The sequence below is a fragment of the Panthera pardus genome, unplaced genomic scaffold, assembly GCF_024362965.1.
Source record: "Panthera pardus isolate Hobbes unplaced genomic scaffold, ASM2436296v1 HiC_scaffold_15, whole genome shotgun sequence".
In the NCBI taxonomy this organism is placed as follows: Eukaryota; Metazoa; Chordata; class Mammalia; order Carnivora; family Felidae; genus Panthera; species Panthera pardus.
Genome location: NW_026526710.1, coordinates 14650455 through 14669442, shown reverse-complemented (window position 1 = coordinate 14669442; position 18988 = coordinate 14650455). Strand labels below are relative to the sequence as shown.

The 18988-nt window shown below is 51.6% G+C and overlaps 2 protein-coding genes, 1 pseudogene and 1 gene segment (V, D, J or C); all 4 read left to right on the top strand.

Moving 5' to 3' along the window:
* Window positions 1–1283, top strand: part of LOC109277418 (immunoglobulin lambda-1 light chain-like) — a 287721-nt gene extending 286438 nt beyond the window's left edge. Inside the window, 1 exon segment of the V gene segment in view lies at window positions 798–1283. Within this exon segment, the coding sequence occupies window positions 798–1117 (320 nt within the window).
* The window catches only part of LOC109277787 (immunoglobulin lambda-1 light chain-like), a 208049-nt gene that overhangs the window by 188436 nt on the left and 625 nt on the right, over window positions 1–18988 (top strand). For both annotated transcript variants that reach the window (XM_053902153.1, XM_053902154.1), the window contains exon 3: window positions 17675–17711. In XM_053902153.1, the coding sequence (XP_053758128.1) occupies window positions 17675–17711 (37 nt within the window). The remainder of the gene's footprint in view (window positions 1–17674; window positions 17712–18988) is intronic.
* Window positions 4602–11074, top strand: LOC109261667 (immunoglobulin lambda-like polypeptide 5). The gene is made up of 4 exons (XM_053902886.1): window positions 4602–4635; window positions 6050–6278; window positions 8588–8673; window positions 10589–11074. Exons 1-4 carry the CDS (start codon window positions 4602–4604, stop codon window positions 10906–10908), a joined length of 669 nt encoding a protein of 222 aa, XP_053758861.1. The 3' UTR covers window positions 10909–11074.
* On the top strand, window positions 12238–16283 carry LOC109277786 (immunoglobulin lambda constant 1-like; annotated as a pseudogene).

Here is an 18988-nt window from a genome sequence, read left to right as displayed (position 1 = left end):
CCAAGATCAGAACAGGTCTCAGGAGAGTGTCCTCTAAGGGAGGTGTGGTCCATGAGCAGATACGTGGATCAGAGTCCGCCGATAGGGACAGGTGACAGGGACGTTGACTGCCAGCCTTCCAGAAATGGTAAACAGACAGACACCCAAATAAACTTCACAGAACAGGGAGACCCTTCAGAAAAGACATGGTCTAACCTCAAAACTGAAAATTCACCTCACTTGAAAACTCTCCATCTTACAAGACTCCCTGTAATCCAGCTCCAGGAACTCCCACTTCTTACCCACTCAGCATCCCCGGGGTCGGGGGTGGGGGTCCTGTTGGGAGGTGGGCAAGGCTGCAATGATGGTGTGAGGGGCTCTGGGGGCAGGAAACCTACTTTTCAAATGGGAACACAGCCCTGCAACAAGGACAGACTAGACACAGGGTAACCAGGTAAGGGACCTGGCGGATATGGCAGTGATGCCAACGTCCATGACAGACAGAATCACAAGGGAAAGCAGGTCTCAGAGCCAGTGCCACCAAGTCCCAGGGGGAGGACTGTGTGGATTAGGAGGACATGTGACCTGGAGAGAGTCTGAGGCCATGGAGGGACCCACACACTACTGAAGGTGGCAGTCAGATTCATTCCAACAGAAGGTGAGTGACCCTACCCATGGCTGACCTGAACTCAGCCAGCTGGAGCCCTTGAGACCCAAGCCATGGACATGACAGAGCTGTTCCCCACATCAGGACTGAGGTAGGAGCTTCAGCCATGGACACCTGATCTCTGACTTACTGCCTCTCCCCTGCCCCACAGGTCAGCCCAAGTCGGCCCCCTCGGTCACACTCTTCCCACCCTCCAATGAGGAGCTCAGCGCCAACAAGGCCACCCTGGTGTGCCTCATCAGTGACTTCTACCCCAGCGGCTTGACGGTGGCCTGGAAGGCAGACGGCACTCCCGTCACCGAGGGCGTGGAGACCACCAAGCCCTCCAAACAGAGCAACAACAAGTACGCGGCCAGCAGCTACCTGAGCCTGTCACCGAACCAGTGGAAATCTCGCAGCAGATTCACCTGCCAGGTCACGCACGAGGGGAGCACTGTGGAGAAGAGTGTGGTCCCCGCAGAGTGTTCTTAGGTCCCCGAGACTGTCAGGGATGGAGGCCTTCCTCACCCAGATACACCTTCCCCAGCTCACCATGTACCCCTGAGAGCCAACTCCTGGATCAGCTCAGACCGGGAAGGTCACACACCCTCCCGGTTTCTATTTGTGCTCAATAAAGAACTTATCATTTATCATTCAACATTTCTGATGTGAATTCTCTGTCTGTTATGTCTGGGTTAAAGGCTTAGTAATTAAGAGAAGGGACAGTAATGGTATGAGATTCTATCTAACCGCCATCCACCCAACTAACCCTAAAAGCACCCCATTGATGCTGTATCCCCCTGGGTACGACCCAGAGTAGGAAATAATCCTGTAGTACCAGCGCCCGGGATGCAGTCCTTGCCACCTGGAAAGGGAGAAACTGAGTGAGAAGGACCAGGGAGGGCCTGCAGGGTATCAGGGAGAAACAAGGAGAGTCCCAGGAGCCAGCAGTGGGCAGAAGCAACAGTAAGGAGGAACGAGGTCCTTGAGCAGAAACAATGGTCTTTAGGAACAGAAGTGAACTTCCCAGTTCCATACAAGTGACCCAGAGGGGAGAATGACTAACAAACGAGGGGGTCCATGGTTGGCCCGTTAGCAGGAAGCCATGGAAAGCATCTTAGAAGTACATTTCTCAAACTCATAATTCATGTTAGGTGAGTAAAGATGCTAACAAGGCCTACTGGGAAACAGTTTCACATCTTGTAGCCTATCCCTTCCCGAACCGACTTGACTCTCCCAACCAACTCAGGAAGCCCTGGAACACTCTTCAAGACAGCAGTGTTCACCCACACTAGTGCTGGGAACTGGAGGTCAGGATGAGGCACAAGGACAACCAGTCTATGTGGTTTGGGGTCTAGGTCAAGGTCAGGCTCAAAGGGACCCGAACAGAGGAGCTGGGACCTCAATCCTGAAGTCTCATCATCAGAACTGAGACCAAGGAGAGAGTTACTTTATGGTTAGGTTATAGATGAACGCGATGATACGACCCTGTATGTGGTAGAGACATGGAGAACTGAGTAAATGACAAAGGACACCTTCTTGGGCACATAATGGGCAGCCAATGATTATCCCAAAGAGAGGGAGCCAATTTGAATTCAGGAGTATAGTTCAGCTGGTGCAGACCAGCCCAGGCAGAGTTGTATGGCCTGAAGGCTACAGCAAAGTAAGGATCCCCTTACCCAGGTACTCAGGGCCCACTGAACCGCCAATACACAAGCCTCCATCACTCACTGTGGCTGAATACTGAATGCACCTGTGGACTTCTATCAGAGATATACTCATTCTGAGGTCACTGAAGCAGTAGAGGTCAGTCTCGTAGAGATGCAGGCACAAGCAGCCCTCTGTTTATGTCTCCAGCTCATCACAGACAAGGAGCTGCCTTCACCAGACCTGCAAGGGAGCCAGGTCAGCCCAGGGACAGAGCCTACAACGCCCAGGAGTTCTGAGAGAACAGGGACCCCTTAGAGTTTTATCCCAGCCACCCCTGCCCTAGGGAAGCCTAAGAGGGAGAAGGATGTTAGGGGTTCCTAGTATCCCACAGCAACTGCTGGCCACATTTCATGGATCTGAATGCTGAGCCCCAAATGAGGGAGAAGGCCACCTAGGTCTAACTCATATCCATGACCCTGCTGTAGAATGCCAAAATCACCCCACATCTGGTACTGCCCCACACTATCATCTCTTCTTGTAATTTTCTTGTGAAGTGTGAATTAAGGATAAATGAAAACACCAAAAAAGGGAGATAGAGGAAGAAGAATACCTGCATGTTCCCATCAACTAGGTCCCAATCTATCGATACCTTGATGATGCTGACGCAATAACAAGATAATTGTTCTGTTATTGCAATATTTGGAAACAAATTCCAGATATCATATCTTTTTCTCAATAATGATTTCATCTGTGTACCAGAAGATAAAGGCCTAAACAGAAACTAAAGTAGCATGATCAAACCGATGTAGACACTGAGAATAAATCCTTAACCACCAAAATACTTATCATCAAAGATCTCAAACTTGTCACAAGTGAATGCATGGAATTATATTGTTGATGCTATCATTATTTGGGGGGACTTCCTTTTCTCTTTCTGAGTATTGAATAACATTTGACAGTGTGATTGCGGTATGTGTCTTCACGCGTCTTGGATCTGTAAGAATCTCCCAAATCACTCTACTTTTCCTTGCAAGGAAGGGGCTTCGGGGGTGAGCTGCTGGTCCTGGGACTGTCCCATGGTGGGGATGCAGCCACAACCTCCCAGAGTTGTATCTGAGCCATCCTCTCTGCTTCCTCATCCTGCAAAGGGCTTCTGGCATCAGATCCTTCAGGAGGTCCAGTTTGTACAACGTCAGAATCACCTCCCTGGGCAGTTGGCTACTTTGCATCAAAGGACCCACATCGAGTGGACCTTTTTAGGTAGGATTAGCTGCTTTGATGTTCAATGGCTCTGTCCATCAGATGGAAAGGGTGCATCATGGCAATATTTCATTTCTGTCCTCCTTCTCCTGGGAGGGCTGCCACATACCTAGGTGGGGAGTACCTTTCATGTGCAGGGAAAAGAAGAAATGTGCACTGTTCCCTGCTCTTCCCTACTTCACAGGATGATGACCTGCTCCCTCCACCCTCCCCTGCTGACTCATTTCTATTTGGTGACCTGGTACATACTGGGATTGACCAGAAAGGCTGGTGGAATGCATTGGGTTGTCCACTACACATATGGAAATGTAGCTGCATCTATGGACATTAGTCTAGTCGGAGCCTCTTCAGGTGGCTCCTGGGTACACTCACAGGACCCCAGGTTATCTCTATAGCTCCTGCTATCTGATGGACAACATATTCTACTTCACTAGTGCCTACCCACTCCAGGCCTGAAAGTGGTCACTGATGCTAGTTCCTTTTTGTGGCAGATGGAATTTAAGACTCCTTGAAACAAGCAGAGCAACAGTCACACAGCCAACCTTCCCCAACATGGCACTAGATAGGGGTTTGGCTAGGGCTGTTCCCCAAGTCACCAGGACATAGGCCGGCATGTCCCACAAGAACAGGACAGACTTCACTTGGGACAGTCCCAAACTAGGACATCCCCTCGCAAAATAAAGCTGAGCTCTATGGAATCATGGTTGGGGGCATAGGAAGTTTCCAGTGGCCCATGCACACAGGCCAACCTGCTATCACCTGCAGAGAAAAGTTTGGGATGAAGGTTAAACTCCCTCCCTCACCTGATTGTCTCACCAAAAAATTAGGATGTTTCAACATATAGAGAAGCGATATCCTCTTCAGATCCATAGATCCTTGCAGTGACAGAGAGGCCCTCCACAAACTCATTCCAATTCCTAGGAGTTACAGGTTGGAACAGCATTCAGACACCTACTTCTTTGGAAGACTTGATTCCAGGATCCTGTGGCTGCACACATAGGGACACTGACCCTGTTATCCACTAGAAGAGGAAGACCTGTGGCCCCCCCACTGAAAAGACACCAGCATGGAGCAGTACCCCAACCTCCTCCATCACAGCTGCAAGTGGGGGGTCTAGGGGGTGGGGCACGGACTCCCAGGCATTGGTTTTTGTATTAGCATGTATCACAGTGCTTTCTTTTTGGCAAAGGGACCCGGGTGACCATCCTAGGTGAGTCTCATCTTCTCCCTCTTTCCCTGCTTTCCCACATTTTTGGGAAATTTTCTGCTATTTTTTTTTCTTTCTGTGTCTTTTCTCAACTTGGTCACTCTTTTGTCTGGGACCCCAGTCCCTGGGACCCTGATCTCCTTCCCTCCCTCTACACTGTCCTGCTTGCTTCTCTGGTCAACACAGCCCCTCCCCTACCAACTGAGAGGCAGAGGATGGTCGGGATGAGCTAAAAACTCATCTGTGTGTCCGGCGGGTCATCCTGGGTCCCACATGTGCTCTTTTCTGTCTACTGTTGTAAGGCCTTGGACAACGTTTGTCTCTGGGACTCACTAAAGTTACCCATAAAAAAGGGAAGAGAGAACAGGGAGCATTGAGGGGGTGACAATGTGGAGTATTTACTGAGTCAGGCACCCTCAGAGCCAAGGCTAAGGACACAAACGACAAGTTTCAGGGCAGAGCCTGGGGATCAGGGTCCGGAGTCAGCAGTGGTGCAGGTGGAGCTCCCCCCAGGCCTTATGGAGTGGCCATATAGAGTTAGCCTGGGGACTCAGACAAACTTGCCACAGGCAGGATGGAGCTTGTAGGAGTAGATGCCGGAGAAAGAGTCATGGAATGAGAAGATGTGAGACATGAGTGGACTCTTGAGTCCCTGCAGGACACACATCTGCAACAAACACAGGAGAATCTATGGCATGAAAGCTCTAGTGAAATGACCATATTGCAGGACATGGGGACTGGGGCTGCAGAAAGGCTATGGATTGAGAGTGATGCAAGGCCACACAGACACACTCTGTATGATCAGCAAGGATCCTACCCCATCAGGGACAGCCCTGGAGAGACACATCTGAGTAAAAACAGACCTCTTAGGGCAAAGACCTCACACAAGACTCAAGATAGAATAGTCCACAGGATGAGCCAATAGGAGGTCAGAGAGCTCACGTAATAGCACTGGCCTCAGAGGACAAAAGTAGAGCTGAGACAGACACTGTCAAAAGTCAGAAAAGGCAAGAGCAGGACAGTGAGAGTTAGATGTCTGGGTGGAAGGAAAGATCTCAGAAGAGTCTCGGGATGGGTGGTGATAGGAATCCACCTCAAAGGTTCCCAGCAAAGGTGGGGAGATGATTGAATAACACCTTAACCCACCCCACCACCCCACAACATGGATTCACATGGACACAGAAGGGGAAATGGAGGCCTGACTGAATGCTCAGGTACCTGTACCCACATGAAGGCCGATATCAAGTGAAGTGACCCCAAACGTGGAAGCTGAGCTTCTGACCTCCTGTCCCTCCCCCACCCCACAGGTCAGCCCAAGTCCTCGCCCTCAGTTACCCTCTTGCCACCCTCCCCTGAGGAGCTCAGCAATAACAAGGCCACCCTGGCGTGCCTCATCAGTGACTTCTACCCCAGCTGCTTGACGGTGGCCTGGAAGGCAGACGGCACCCCCGTCACACAGGGCGTGGAGACCAACAACCCCCCCAAACAGAACAACAAGTATGCAGCCAGCAGCTACCTGAGGTTGTTGCCCGACAAGTAAAAATCTCACAGCAGATTCACCTGCCAGTTCACGCACGAGGGGAGCACCATGGAGAAGAATGTGGTCCCTGAGGAGTGCTCTTAAGTCAAGACATCCCCTACCCACTCAAAGGGCTTAGAGCCACAGGACCTCCAGGAAGGATTCCCCTTGCACCAGGATCATCCCAGCCCTCCTCCCAGCACCCAATCATGCTCAATAAAATGTTCTTTATTCAATCAGAATTCAGGCTGTCTGGTAATTTGGGTTAACATTTCAGTCCAGAACTCAACCATCTTTGGGGGAAAACAGGATTCTTTTGGCCTTGGGAAAAGAGCCCAGTGAAGGCGTCCTCATGTTTCATGAGGGGTTATTTTGCTCTCAGCCAGAATTGTCACACAATACTCCTGAACAGGAGATCAAAACAGCAGAAATTAAAGAGACCATCCTCCACAATGTCTCTAGCTTTCCTTCTTGTGTTAACCATGCCCACTGCCAGTCATAGCTTCCCTCACTGATACCAGATCCCCTGGATTTCTTGGATAATTCCTCAGTTTCTCCCTGGACCTGGCACCTCACCATCTACAAGAAGCCCTCCTCTGAATATTCCCACTCTCCTCTTCCTATAGACCCCCACTCACTGCCAGCTTTTCCCTGGTTTCCTACCCCATGTAGACATTCCCCACTGTCACAACCTAGAGCCTCCTCCCTCTCTCATGAGAACACCTGCTCCTACCTCCCCAGGAACGCTGACTGTCCTCCTCCCACAGACTCCCTGTCACACTCACTATAGGAGCCCCTGCCTGGGCACTGGTCACTCACACCCACACTCCCACTGCTGGCATCTCACCCCACCAGTGTCTCTTGGTTCACACTACATCCAAGTTCTCTGGGAAACAGACTCCAGCTTTGCTTTCTGGGACCCCTCCGAGGCCAGGCCAACCCATGAGCCCATCATTTGTCTTTCATTAACCTGCCTAGGGTGTCTGTTACAAATCAAGACTCAGATTCTGGAAATGCGCTGTTGACAGGTTTCTCAACTGACTCATCTACTTAGGAGTTCGGTGTAGTATCTGATCATAACACACACACAAGCACACACACAGGTCCCAACAAACAGAAACATACATGCACACTCATGATGATCACAGAGACACTGGTCCATTTACAACACTGCCATGGTGGGCATCTCTATGGAAAGATCAGGAGGAGCTGGGGTAGAAGGGGCTGCACAGGGAGCCAGGATATGACATGAACAGAGACAATTCCATCTCTGTCATCCCTACCAGAGCCAGCCACCAGCAATAGAAGGCTCCAGGGATTCTATTTGTGCTGGAGTGAGACAAGAAACCTCATGAGAAGCTGGAAGGGTGTTTACGCACTCATCGAGAGCAGATCGAGGAAGCCAGTCAGAGTTCTAGCTCAGTGTGCCAATGTGACAAAGAAAGAAGGATGCCAGACCTGTGTGTCCCCTATTGTGAGCTCTGCAGGTGACATCCCAAGGCAAGGATGCAGGAGAAGGCCATAGGTGTCAGAGAGCTTCCTCAATGTGAAGGTCCAGTGCAGAGGTACAGTATGGTTTCCAGCTTGGTGGGGGAACCTGTGCTAGTGATGCTCCTGCATGTGGGCCATGTGTGATTCTCAGTCAGTTCAAGGCTAGGCACAGACTCCGACACTTCCACTCAGGGCAAAATTGTAGGATGTAGTGACTGCATCCACACACACCAGGGGCCCAACACGTCTATCCAGCTTATATTCAGCCCACATCTCCCTATACCATGACAGTTGCCCTCACAGCTCAGGATAGGCACTAAAACAGTGACCATGCTACCTTCCTAAAGAACCAGCCAAAGGCAGCGATTCGGGACATCGGGGCTAAGAGAGAGATCTAAGTGCTGGGGGAAACATGATTCTCCTCCCAACACTTTCCATTCCTGACCCCAAACCTCCACTGCTTCCCCTGCATGATGGAGTGGCATATCCAGGAGCCTCCCCATGAGTCCCAACTCTGCAAAGGGCTCCCAGCTCCATCACCTCTGTGCTGAAACACCCCTGCTCACCCCTTCTACAATGACATCCTGACACAGACTGAGGAGAGCACACAGCACCTTCCTAAGCATGGTGTTAGCTGAATTCTGATGCCATACCTAAAGAGCATCTCTCCATCCCCTCCCCATGACTGAGGATAGATGGATTCTGAACCCTCCATGGAACTGATTCCAGGTCCCCAGGCGTCACCCCCATCACCCACCCATCTGCCTGACCAGCACCCGTGACAAGAAGGCTGGGCTTTGGGCCTCCCGAGCAGCTGCAGGTGGGCCTGAGTCAGGGGTGGAGGGGCTGACAGAAGGTTTGTGTTCCAGGCTGTGTCACAGTGTGCTTTGTTCGGCGGAGGGACCCATCTGACCGTCCTCGGTGAGTCTCCCCTTTCCTCCTCTTTTGGCTCCAGTATACAATTTCAGGTGATTTTCTTCTGCTTTCTACTGTGACCTGGGCTCAGGCTGAAGGTCTGTGGGGTCTGTAAGTTTTGCCTCTTTTATCTGCCCCTTATCTCCTCCACTGGCCCCATATTGTCAGAAGTGCTCAGGGCTACAGGGGACGTCCCCGTGAGCCCTTCCTAATCTAGACCTGAACTCAGGCCTCACTGTGACTCCAGCTCTCTCCCCAAGGAAATCTTCTCCTCTGGACTCAGGGATGGTCAGCTCACCACTCAATGTCTCTGGGCTCCAAGAGTCCGAGGAGAATTGAGGGTGAAGGGCAAATGAGTAGGGGTTCCTGCTGCCAGAGGGACCGTGAGGTGTGGGAAGGATTCTGCGGATGGCTCGGGCACCGGTTTCCATCCTTGGGGGATCCAAGGCAGAGAACTGCCTGATGAACACTGAGGACAGCCTTGGTCTCGGTACTTGGAGACATGGAGAAGGAAGTGGGACAAGGGGGTCAGGAAGAAAGGAAGGACATCACAGGAGAAGGGGGCCGTGGGTTCTGGGCCTTCCACCTCCATAGGGACACTCAGGAAGCCAGCAACAGGACAGTCTCAGGACACTCAGGCAGCAAAGTAAATGCCTTCACCACCGCAGGAAAGCCTCCTGAGCAGATAGATACGTTGGGCCAGGGTCTCCAGGTAGGAAAAGGTGACAGGTCTTGCCAAGACCTCAGAAATCTAACGATGGACAGACCCCCAGTAAACTTCACAGAACAGGGAGACCCTTCAGAACAGACATAGCCCATCCTTAAAATTGGGTTCCGCGAGTCCAAAGAAAATTGAGGGGTGAAGGCAAAGAAGTGGGGAGCTTGGACTGCTAGCAGGGCCACGGGGTGTGAGAAGGATACTGGGGACATTCAGGCATAGTATTCTGTCTTTGGCTCGTCCCAGCTGGAGGGCTGCCTGAAGCACAGAGAGCAGAGCATTGGTCTCGGGACTTGGGGACATGGAGGTGGAAGTGGGACAAGGGGGTGAAAGAGGAGGCAGGTTGTCAGAAGAGAAGGGCCCAAGGGTACTGGGACTTTCCACCTCTAGAGGAACAGTAAGGACACCAAGATCAGAACAGGTCTCAGGAGAGTGTCCTCTAAGGGAGGTGTGGTCCATGAGCAGATACGTGGATCAGAGTCCGCCGATAGGGACAGGTGACAGGGACGTTGACTGCCAGCCTTCCAGAAATGGTAAACAGACAGACACCCAAATAAACTTCACAGAACAGGGAGACCCTTCAGAAAAGACATGGTCTAACCTCAAAACTGAAAATTCACCTCACTTGAAAACTCTCCATCTTACAAGACTCCCTGTAATCCAGCTCCAGGAACTCCCACTTCTTACCCACTCAGCATCCCCGGGGTCGGGGGTGGGGGTCCTGTTGGGAGGTGGGCAAGGCTGCAATGATGGTGTGAGGGGCTCTGGGGGCAGGAAACCTACTTTTCAAATGGGAACACAGCCCTGCAACAAGGACAGACTAGACACAGGGTAACCAGGTAAGGGACCTGGCGGATATGGCAGTGATGCCAACGTCCATGACAGACAGAATCACAAGGGAAAGCAGGTCTCAGAGCCAGTGCCACCAAGTCCCAGGGGGAGGACTGTGTGGATTAGGAGGACATGTGACCGGGAGAGAGTCTGAGGCCATGGAGGGACCCACACACTACTGAAGGTGGCAGTCAGATTCATTCCAACAGAAGGTGAGTGACCCTACCCATGGCTGACCTGAACTCAGCCAGCTGGAGCCCTTGAGACCCAAGCCATGGACATGACAGAGCTGTTCCCCACATCAGGACTGAGGTAGGAGCTTCAGCCATGGACACCTGATCTCTGACTTACTGCCTCTCCCCTGCCCCACAGGTCAGCCCAAGTCGGCCCCCTCGGTCACACTCTTCCCACCCTCCAATGAGGAGCTCAGCGCCAACAAGGCCACCCTGGTGTGCCTCATCAGTGACTTCTACCCCAGCGGCTTGACGGTGGCCTGGAAGGCAGACGGCACTCCCGTCACCGAGGGCGTGGAGACCACCAAGCCCTCCAAACAGAGCAACAACAAGTACGCGGCCAGCAGCTACCTGAGCCTGTCACCGAACCAGTGGAAATCTCGCAGCAGATTCACCTGCCAGGTCACGCACGAGGGGAGCACTGTGGAGAAGAGTGTGGTCCCCGCAGAGTGTTCTTAGGTCCCCGAGACTGTCAGGGATGGAGGCCTTCCTCACCCAGATACACCTTCCCCAGCTCACCATGTACCCCTGAGAGCCAACTCCTGGATCAGCTCAGACCGGGAAGGTCACACACCCTCCCGGTTTCTATTTGTGCTCAATAAAGAACTTATCATTTATCATTCAACATTTCTGATGTGAATTCTCTGTCTGTTATGTCTGGGTTAAAGGCTTAGTAATTAAGAGAAGGGACAGTAATGGTATGAGATTCTATCTAACCGCCATCCACCCAACTAACCCTAAAAGCACCCCATTGATGCTGTATCCCCCTGGGTACGACCCAGAGTAGGAAATAATCCTGTAGTACCAGCGCCCGGGATGCAGTCCTTGCCACCTGGAAAGGGAGAAACTGAGTGAGAAGGACCAGGGAGGGCCTGCAGGGTATCAGGGAGAAACAAGGAGAGTCCCAGGAGCCAGCAGTGGGCAGAAGCAACAGTAAGGAGGAACGAGGTCCTTGAGCAGAAACAATGGTCTTTAGGAACAGAAGTGAACTTCCCAGTTCCATACAAGTGACCCAGAGGGGAGAATGACTAACAAACGAGGGGGTCCATGGTTGGCCCGTTAGCAGGAAGCCATGGAAAGCATCTTAGAAGTACATTTCTCAAACTCATAATTCATGTTAGGTGAGTAAAGATGCTAACAAGGCCTACTGGGAAACAGTTTCACATCTTGTAGCCTATCCCTTCCCGAACCGACTTGACTCTCCCAACCAACTCAGGAAGCCCTGGAACACTCTTCAAGACAGCAGTGTTCACCCACACTAGTGCTGGGAACTGGAGGTCAGGATGAGGCACAAGGACAACCAGTCTATGTGGTTTGGGGTCTAGGTCAAGGTCAGGCTCAAAGGGACCCGAACAGAGGAGCTGGGACCTCAATCCTGAAGTCTCATCATCAGAACTGAGACCAAGGAGAGAGTTACTTTATGGTTAGGTTATAGATGAACGCGATGATACGACCCTGTATGTGGTAGAGACATGGAGAACTGAGTAAATGACAAAGGACACCTTCTTGGGCACATAATGGGCAGCCAATGATTATCCCAAAGAGAGGGAGCCAATTTGAATTCAGGAGTATAGTTCAGCTGGTGCAGACCAGCCCAGGCAGAGTTGTATGGCCTGAAGGCTACAGCAAAGTAAGGATCCCCTTACCCAGGTACTCAGGGCCCACTGAACCGCCAATACACAAGCCTCCATCACTCACTGTGGCTGAATACTGAATGCACCTGTGGACTTCTATCAGAGATATACTCATTCTGAGGTCACTGAAGCAGTAGAGGTCAGTCTCGTAGAGATGCAGGCACAAGCAGCCCTCTGTTTATGTCTCCAGCTCATCACAGACAAGGAGCTGCCTTCACCAGACCTGCAAGGGAGCCAGGTCAGCCCAGGGACAGAGCCTACAACGCCCAGGAGTTCTGAGAGAACAGGGACCCCTTAGAGTTTTATCCCAGCCACCCCTGCCCTAGGGAAGCCTAAGAGGGAGAAGGATGTTAGGGGTTCCTAGTATCCCACAGCAACTGCTGGCCACATTTCATGGATCTGAATGCTGAGCCCCAAATGAGGGAGAAAGCCACCTAGTCTAACTCATATCCATGACCCTGCTGTAGAATGCCAAAATCACCCCACATCTGGTACTGCCCCACACTATCATCTCTTCTTGTAATTTTCTTGTGAAGTGTGCATTAAAGATAAATGAAAACACCAAAAAAGGGAGATAGAGGAAGAAGAATACCTGCATGTTCCCATCAACTAGGTCCCAATCTATCAATACCTTGATGATGCTGACACAATAACAAGATAATTGTTCTGTTATTGCAATATTTGGAAACAAATTCCAGATATCATATCTTTTTCTCAATAATGATTTCATCTGTATACCAGAAGATAAAGGCCTAAACAGAAACTAAAGTAGCATGATCAAACCGATGTAGACACTGAGAATAAATCCTTAACCACCAAAATACTTATCATCAAAGATCTCAAACTTGTCACAAGTGAATGCATGGAATTATATTGTTGATGCTATCATTATTTGGGGGGACTTCCTTTTCTCTTTCTGAGTATTGAATAACATTTGACAGTGTGATTGCGGTATGTGTCTTCACGCGTCTTGGATCTGTAAGAATCTCCCAAATCACTCTACTTTTCCTTGCAAGGAAGGGGCTTCGGGGGTGAGCTGCTGGTCCTGGGACTGTCCCATGGTGGGGATGCAGCCACAACCTCCCAGAGTTGTATCTGAGCCATCCTCTCTGCTTCCTCATCCTGCAAAGGGCTTCTGGCATCAGATCCTTCAGGAGGTCCAGTTTGTACAACGTCAGAATCACCTCCCTGGACAGTTGGCTACTTTGCATCAAAGGACCCACATCGAGTGGACCTTTTTAGGTAGGATTAGCTGCTTTGATGTTCAATGGCTCTGTCCATCAGATGGAAAGGGTGCATCATGGCAATATTTCATTTCTGTCCTCCTTCTCCTGGGAGGGCTGCCACATACCTAGGTGGGGAGTACCTTTCATGTGCAGGGAAAAGAAGAAATGTGCACTGTTCCCTGCTCTTCCCTACTTCACAGGATGATGACCTGCTCCCTCCACCCTCCCCTGCTGACTCATTTCTATTTGGTGACCTGGTACATACTGGGATTGACCAGAAAGGCTGGTGGAATGCATTGGGTTGTCCACTACACATATGGAAATGTAGCTGCATCTATGGACATTAGTCTAGTCGGAGCCTCTTCAGGTGGCTCCTGGGTACACTCACAGGACCCCAGGTTATCTCTATAGCTCCTGCTATCTGATGGACAACATATTCTACTTCACTAGTGCCTACCCACTCCAGGCCTGAAAGTGGTCACTGATGCTAGTTCCTTTTTGTGGCAGATGGAATTTAAGACTCCTTGAAACAAGCAGAGCAACAGTCACACAGCCAACCTTCCCCAACATGGCACTAGATAGGGGTTTGGCTAGGGCTGTTCCCCAAGTCACCAGGACATAGGCCGGCATGTCCCACAAGAACAGGACAGACTTCACTTGGGACAGTCCCAAACTAGGACATCCCCTCGCAAAATAAAGCTGAGCTCTATGGAATCATGGTTGGGGGCATAGGAAGTTTCCAGTGGCCCATGCACACAGGCCAACCTGCTATCACCTGCAGAGAAAAGTTTGGGATGAAGGTTAAACTCCCTCCCTCACCTGATTGTCTCACCAAAAAATTAGGATGTTTCAACATATAGAGAAGCGATATCCTCTTCAGATCCATAGATCCTTGCAGTGACAGAGAGGCCCTCCACAAACTCATTCCAATTCCTAGGAGTTACAGGTTGGAACAGCATTCAGACACCTACTTCTTTGGAAGACTTGATTCCAGGATCCTGTGGCTGCACACATAGGGACATTGACCCTGTTATCCACTAGAAGAGGAAGACCTGTGGCCCCCCACTGAAAAGACACCAGCATGGAGCAGTGCCCCAACCTCCTCCATCACAGCTGCAAGTGGGGGGTCTAGGGGGTGGGGCACGGACTCCCAGGCATTGGTTTTTGTATTAGCATGTATCACAGTGCTTTCTTTTTGGCAAAGGGACCCGGGTGACCATCCTAGGTGAGTCTCATCTTCTCCCTCTTTCCCTGCTTTCCCACATTTTTGGGAAATTTTCTGCTATTTTTTTTCTTTCTGTGTCTTTTCTCAACTTGGTCACTCTTTCGTCTGGGACCCCAGTCCCTGGGACCCTGATCTCCTTCCCTCCCTCTACACTGTACTGCTTGCTTCTCTGGTCAACACAGCCCCTCCCCTACCAACTGAGAGGCAGAGGATGGTCGGGATGAGCTAAAAACTCATCTGTGTGTCCGCCGGGTCATCCTGGGTCCCACATGTGCTCTTTTCTGTCTACTGTTGTAAGGCCTTGGACAACGTTTGTCTCTGGGACTCACTAAAGTTACCCATAAAAAAGGGAAGAGAGAACAGGGAGCATTGAGGGGGTGACAATGTGGAGTATTTACTGGGTCAGGCACCCTCAGAGCCAAGGCTGAGGACACAAACGACAAGGTTCAGGGCAGAGCCTGGGGATCAGGGTCCGGAGTCAGCAGTGGTGCAGGTGGAGCTCCCCCCAGGCCTTATGGAGTGGCCATATAGAGTTGGCCTGGGGACTCAGACAAACTTGCCACAGGCAGGATGGAGCTTGTAGGAGTAAATGCCGGAGAAAGGGTCATGGAATGAGAAGATGTGAGACACGAGTGGACTCTTGAGTCCCTGCAGGACACACATCTGCAACAAACACAGGAGAACCTATGGCATGAAAGCTCTAGTGAAATGACCGATTTGCAGGACACGGGGACTGGGGCTGCAGAAAGGCTATGGATTGAGAGTGATGCAAGGCCACGCAGACACACTCTGTATGATCAGCAAGGATCCTACCCCATCAGGGACAGCCCAGGAGAGACACATCTGGGTAAAAACAGACCCTTAGGGCAAAGACCTCACACAAGACTCAAGATAGAATGGTCCACAGGATGAGCCAATAGGAGGTCAGAGAGCTCACGTAATAGCACGGTCACAGAGGACGAAAGTAGAGCTGAGACAGACACTGTCAAAAGTCAGAGGAGAGGCAGGAGCAGGACAGTGAGAGTTAGATGTCTGCGTGGAAGGAAAGATCTCAGAAGAGTCTCAGGATGGGTGGTGATAGGAATCCACCTCAAAGGTCCCCAGCAAAGGTGGGGAGATGATTGAATAACACCTTAACCCACCCACCCACCCCGACATGGATTCACATGGACGCAGAGTGAGAACTGGGTGCCTGACTGAATGTTCAGGTACCTGTACCCACATGAAGGCCGATGTCAAGTGAAGTGACCCCAAACGTGGAAGCTGAGCTTCTGACTTCCTGTCCCTCCCCTACCCCACAGGTCAGCCCAAGTCCTCACCCTCAGTTACCCTCATCCCACCCTCCCTTGAGGAGCTCAGCGACAACAAGACCACCTAATGAATAACTTCTACCCCAGCAGCTTGACGGTGGCCTAGAAGGCAGACGGCACCCCTGTTACCAGGGCATGGAAACCACCAAGCCCTCCAAACAGGGCAACAACAGGTAAGGGCCAGCAGCTACATAAGCCTGTCACCTGACAAGTGGAAATCTCTCAGCAGCTTCACCTGCCAGTTCACGTACCAGGGGAGCACTATGGAGAAGAATGTGGTCCCTGCAGAGTGCTCTTAGGTCCCCAAGACCCTCACCAACCCAAGGGTGTGTGCAGCCATTGGACCTACAGGAAGGATTCCCCTTGCACCAGGATGATTCCAGCCCTTCTCCCTTCATTCAATCAATGCTCAATAAAATGTCCTTTATTCAATCAGAAATCGCACTATCTGGTCATTTGTGTTTAACATTTTGTGCCCTGAACTCAACCATCCTTGGAGTGAACACAGGTTCACTGGCTTTATGGGGAAGAGCCACCAGAGCAGCCCCATATTTCTTTGTGGAACAGATTCCCACTCACCCAAATTTGCACACACAATATTCTGTACTCGCAACGGAAGCAGCAAGACCCAGAGTACCAAGGTCCACACCTGTGGATCTTGATAGACTTCTGTAGGCCATTTCCACCCCAACCATTTTCAGGATCATAGCCCTTGATTCCCATGGCCTCTTGGTTCGTTTCCAGTCTCCACTCCGGTCCTGGGACCTTATTCACTGGGACCAGCCCAACTCACTGGGATGTCTCCCTTCCTTGAAGGCCGCCACGCAAGGCCATGCCTTTTGTGGTTTCCTACACATTTGGAAACTTCCCATCATCACATCCTAGAGAATCCTTCCTTCCACAGGGGCCCCGTGTCCCTGGATCCCTGGGAACACTGCACTGTTCCCTTCCCCAGACCTGCCCTGCTGCACTTATTACAGGAAACTCAGTCTCTAGACCCTGGTCAGTATCTCCCACACTCCCACTGGGGGCCTCTCCTTCCACATGTGTCACGGAGGACCCAGTTGTATTCAAGGCCCCTGGGAGACAGAGACACCTTGGAGTTATGCACAAAATACCACTAAAGTTAAAATGTCCATGCGTATTCATTGGGGCCATGAATCCGTGTCAAGATCCCATTCTGCATTGTGTCATGGATCCATCTGTGCGCACAGTCATTTTCTGGGAAGTTGGGAATGGGCCTTGAGAACCAGGAAGACTCCACTGCTAGCTAGCAGAGCTAGCTCAGAAGGGCAGGTCTAGGCCCCTAGTCACACAGACAGAATAGACATGCACACACACACAATACACTTGCGTGCACACACCAGGACACACACACACACGCCTGCCATTGCACATGTGGCCATGTTGGGCATGTGTCTAGGACATGTGGTGGCATCCAGAACCCTCCATGGGCCTCAGCTCTGCAGAAGGCACAGGCCCCATGATGTCTGTGTTGGAAACTGTGCTGTCCGATCTCCCAGGTAGCATTCCCCAAGCAAGCTGAGCCATACACAGAGCTCCTGCCAGGAGCTACCTGAGTTATGATATGTCACTCAGGCATTCCCTCCTACCCCTCCATGGTGGGGGCTGGGGGGGAAGCTCACCCCATGAGGAAGGGAAGGTGCATTGGGGAGGGGGTGCCCCGTCTCAAGCTCCCATGGGCCAGCCCAACCCCCACAAAGAGGAGGCTGGACTCTGAGCCTCCCAAGCAGCTGCAGGTGGGCCTGGGGAAGGGGGAAGGGTGTCAGGGCTGACAGAGGGTTTGTGTTCAAAGCTGTATCACTGTGTTATGTTTTCGGCGGAGGGACCAAGGTGACCGTCCTCGGTGAGTCTCCCCCTTTCTCTCTCTTTGGCAACCAGAGTGAAAATTGGGGGAATTTTTCTCTTCTTTCTGTGATGACTGTGCTTGGGGTCTGAAACTCTCTAAGGTCTGGGACCTTCACAGTTTGGGGCTGTCCCTCACCACTTTAGCTTGTTCTCTCTTGTCAGACTCCTGGCCGGGGAAGCTCAGGTCAGTCCCAAGGACCCCTTCCTGTTCCCCCTCACTGTGACCCAGAGCACTCTCAGGGGGCTTCTCCTCTGGACTCTGACACAATCAGCTTCCTTGGGGTCTGTCATCCCCCAGATGTGGGGAAATGAGGGACTGAAGGAACACAGGACTGGGGAACCTGGGCTGGGGCACAAGGGCCATAGGACCAGTAAAGGATGCTTGCATAGCTCATCTGTCCAAGTGTGTATCAATCACACTTGGGTTCTATGCTCTCCGGGTTCTAGGTGGGAGCTACTGAGAGGTTTTGGGAGGAACTCTTGGTTGGCCGTGGAATAAAAGGGAACCCAAGGCAAGGGAAACGAGAACAGAAGGAGGATTTCCTAGGACAAGGTGGCCTCAGAGTGCTGGGTCCCTCATCCTTCTCCAGGACACACAGGACCTCCTCACGCGGGACAGAGCTCAGGACACTCAGGCCCCAAAGCTTGTCCCACCCATATTAACGTTGGAGGAGAGACCCCTGAGCAGATACTGGGGCTGGTGACTCCTCAGGGACAGGAGACAAGGATGGCTGCCAGTGACAGGCACACTGTGATGCTAGCACAGCAGACGCCCCAAGATAACTTCACATGCAAAGTGACCCCTCAGAGAAGCCCCAGCTCCAGCCTCAGAACAGCAGATTCACCTCTTCCAGAAAGCCTCCACCTGCTAGGCTAGATTCCGGCCCAAGGGCAGACACTCTCTCCCCCTCAGGCAACCTTAGAGGGTCTTTGTCAGGAGGTGGGCAGGGGCTGCAATGAGGGATCAGTGGGAATGTGGCCAAGAAACCCCCTCCCGGAAGGGGATGAGAGCTTAACACCAGGACAGACAGATACCTGCATGAGCACCCCTTGGAGATGGACCTGGCAGGACATGCCACAGGACAGACAGGTTCCACAGGGAAAGATTAGGTGTCAAGCAAGATAAAAGTCAGTAACACGGGAGCCTAGAGGCAATTAGGAAAGTGATGAGTACAGTTGAACCTGAAGAGGGACGAAAGCCACAGTTGGGCTCAGATCTCCCAACAGATGGACACTCAGTTTCTCTCCAACAGAAGGTGAGTGACCTTACCCACC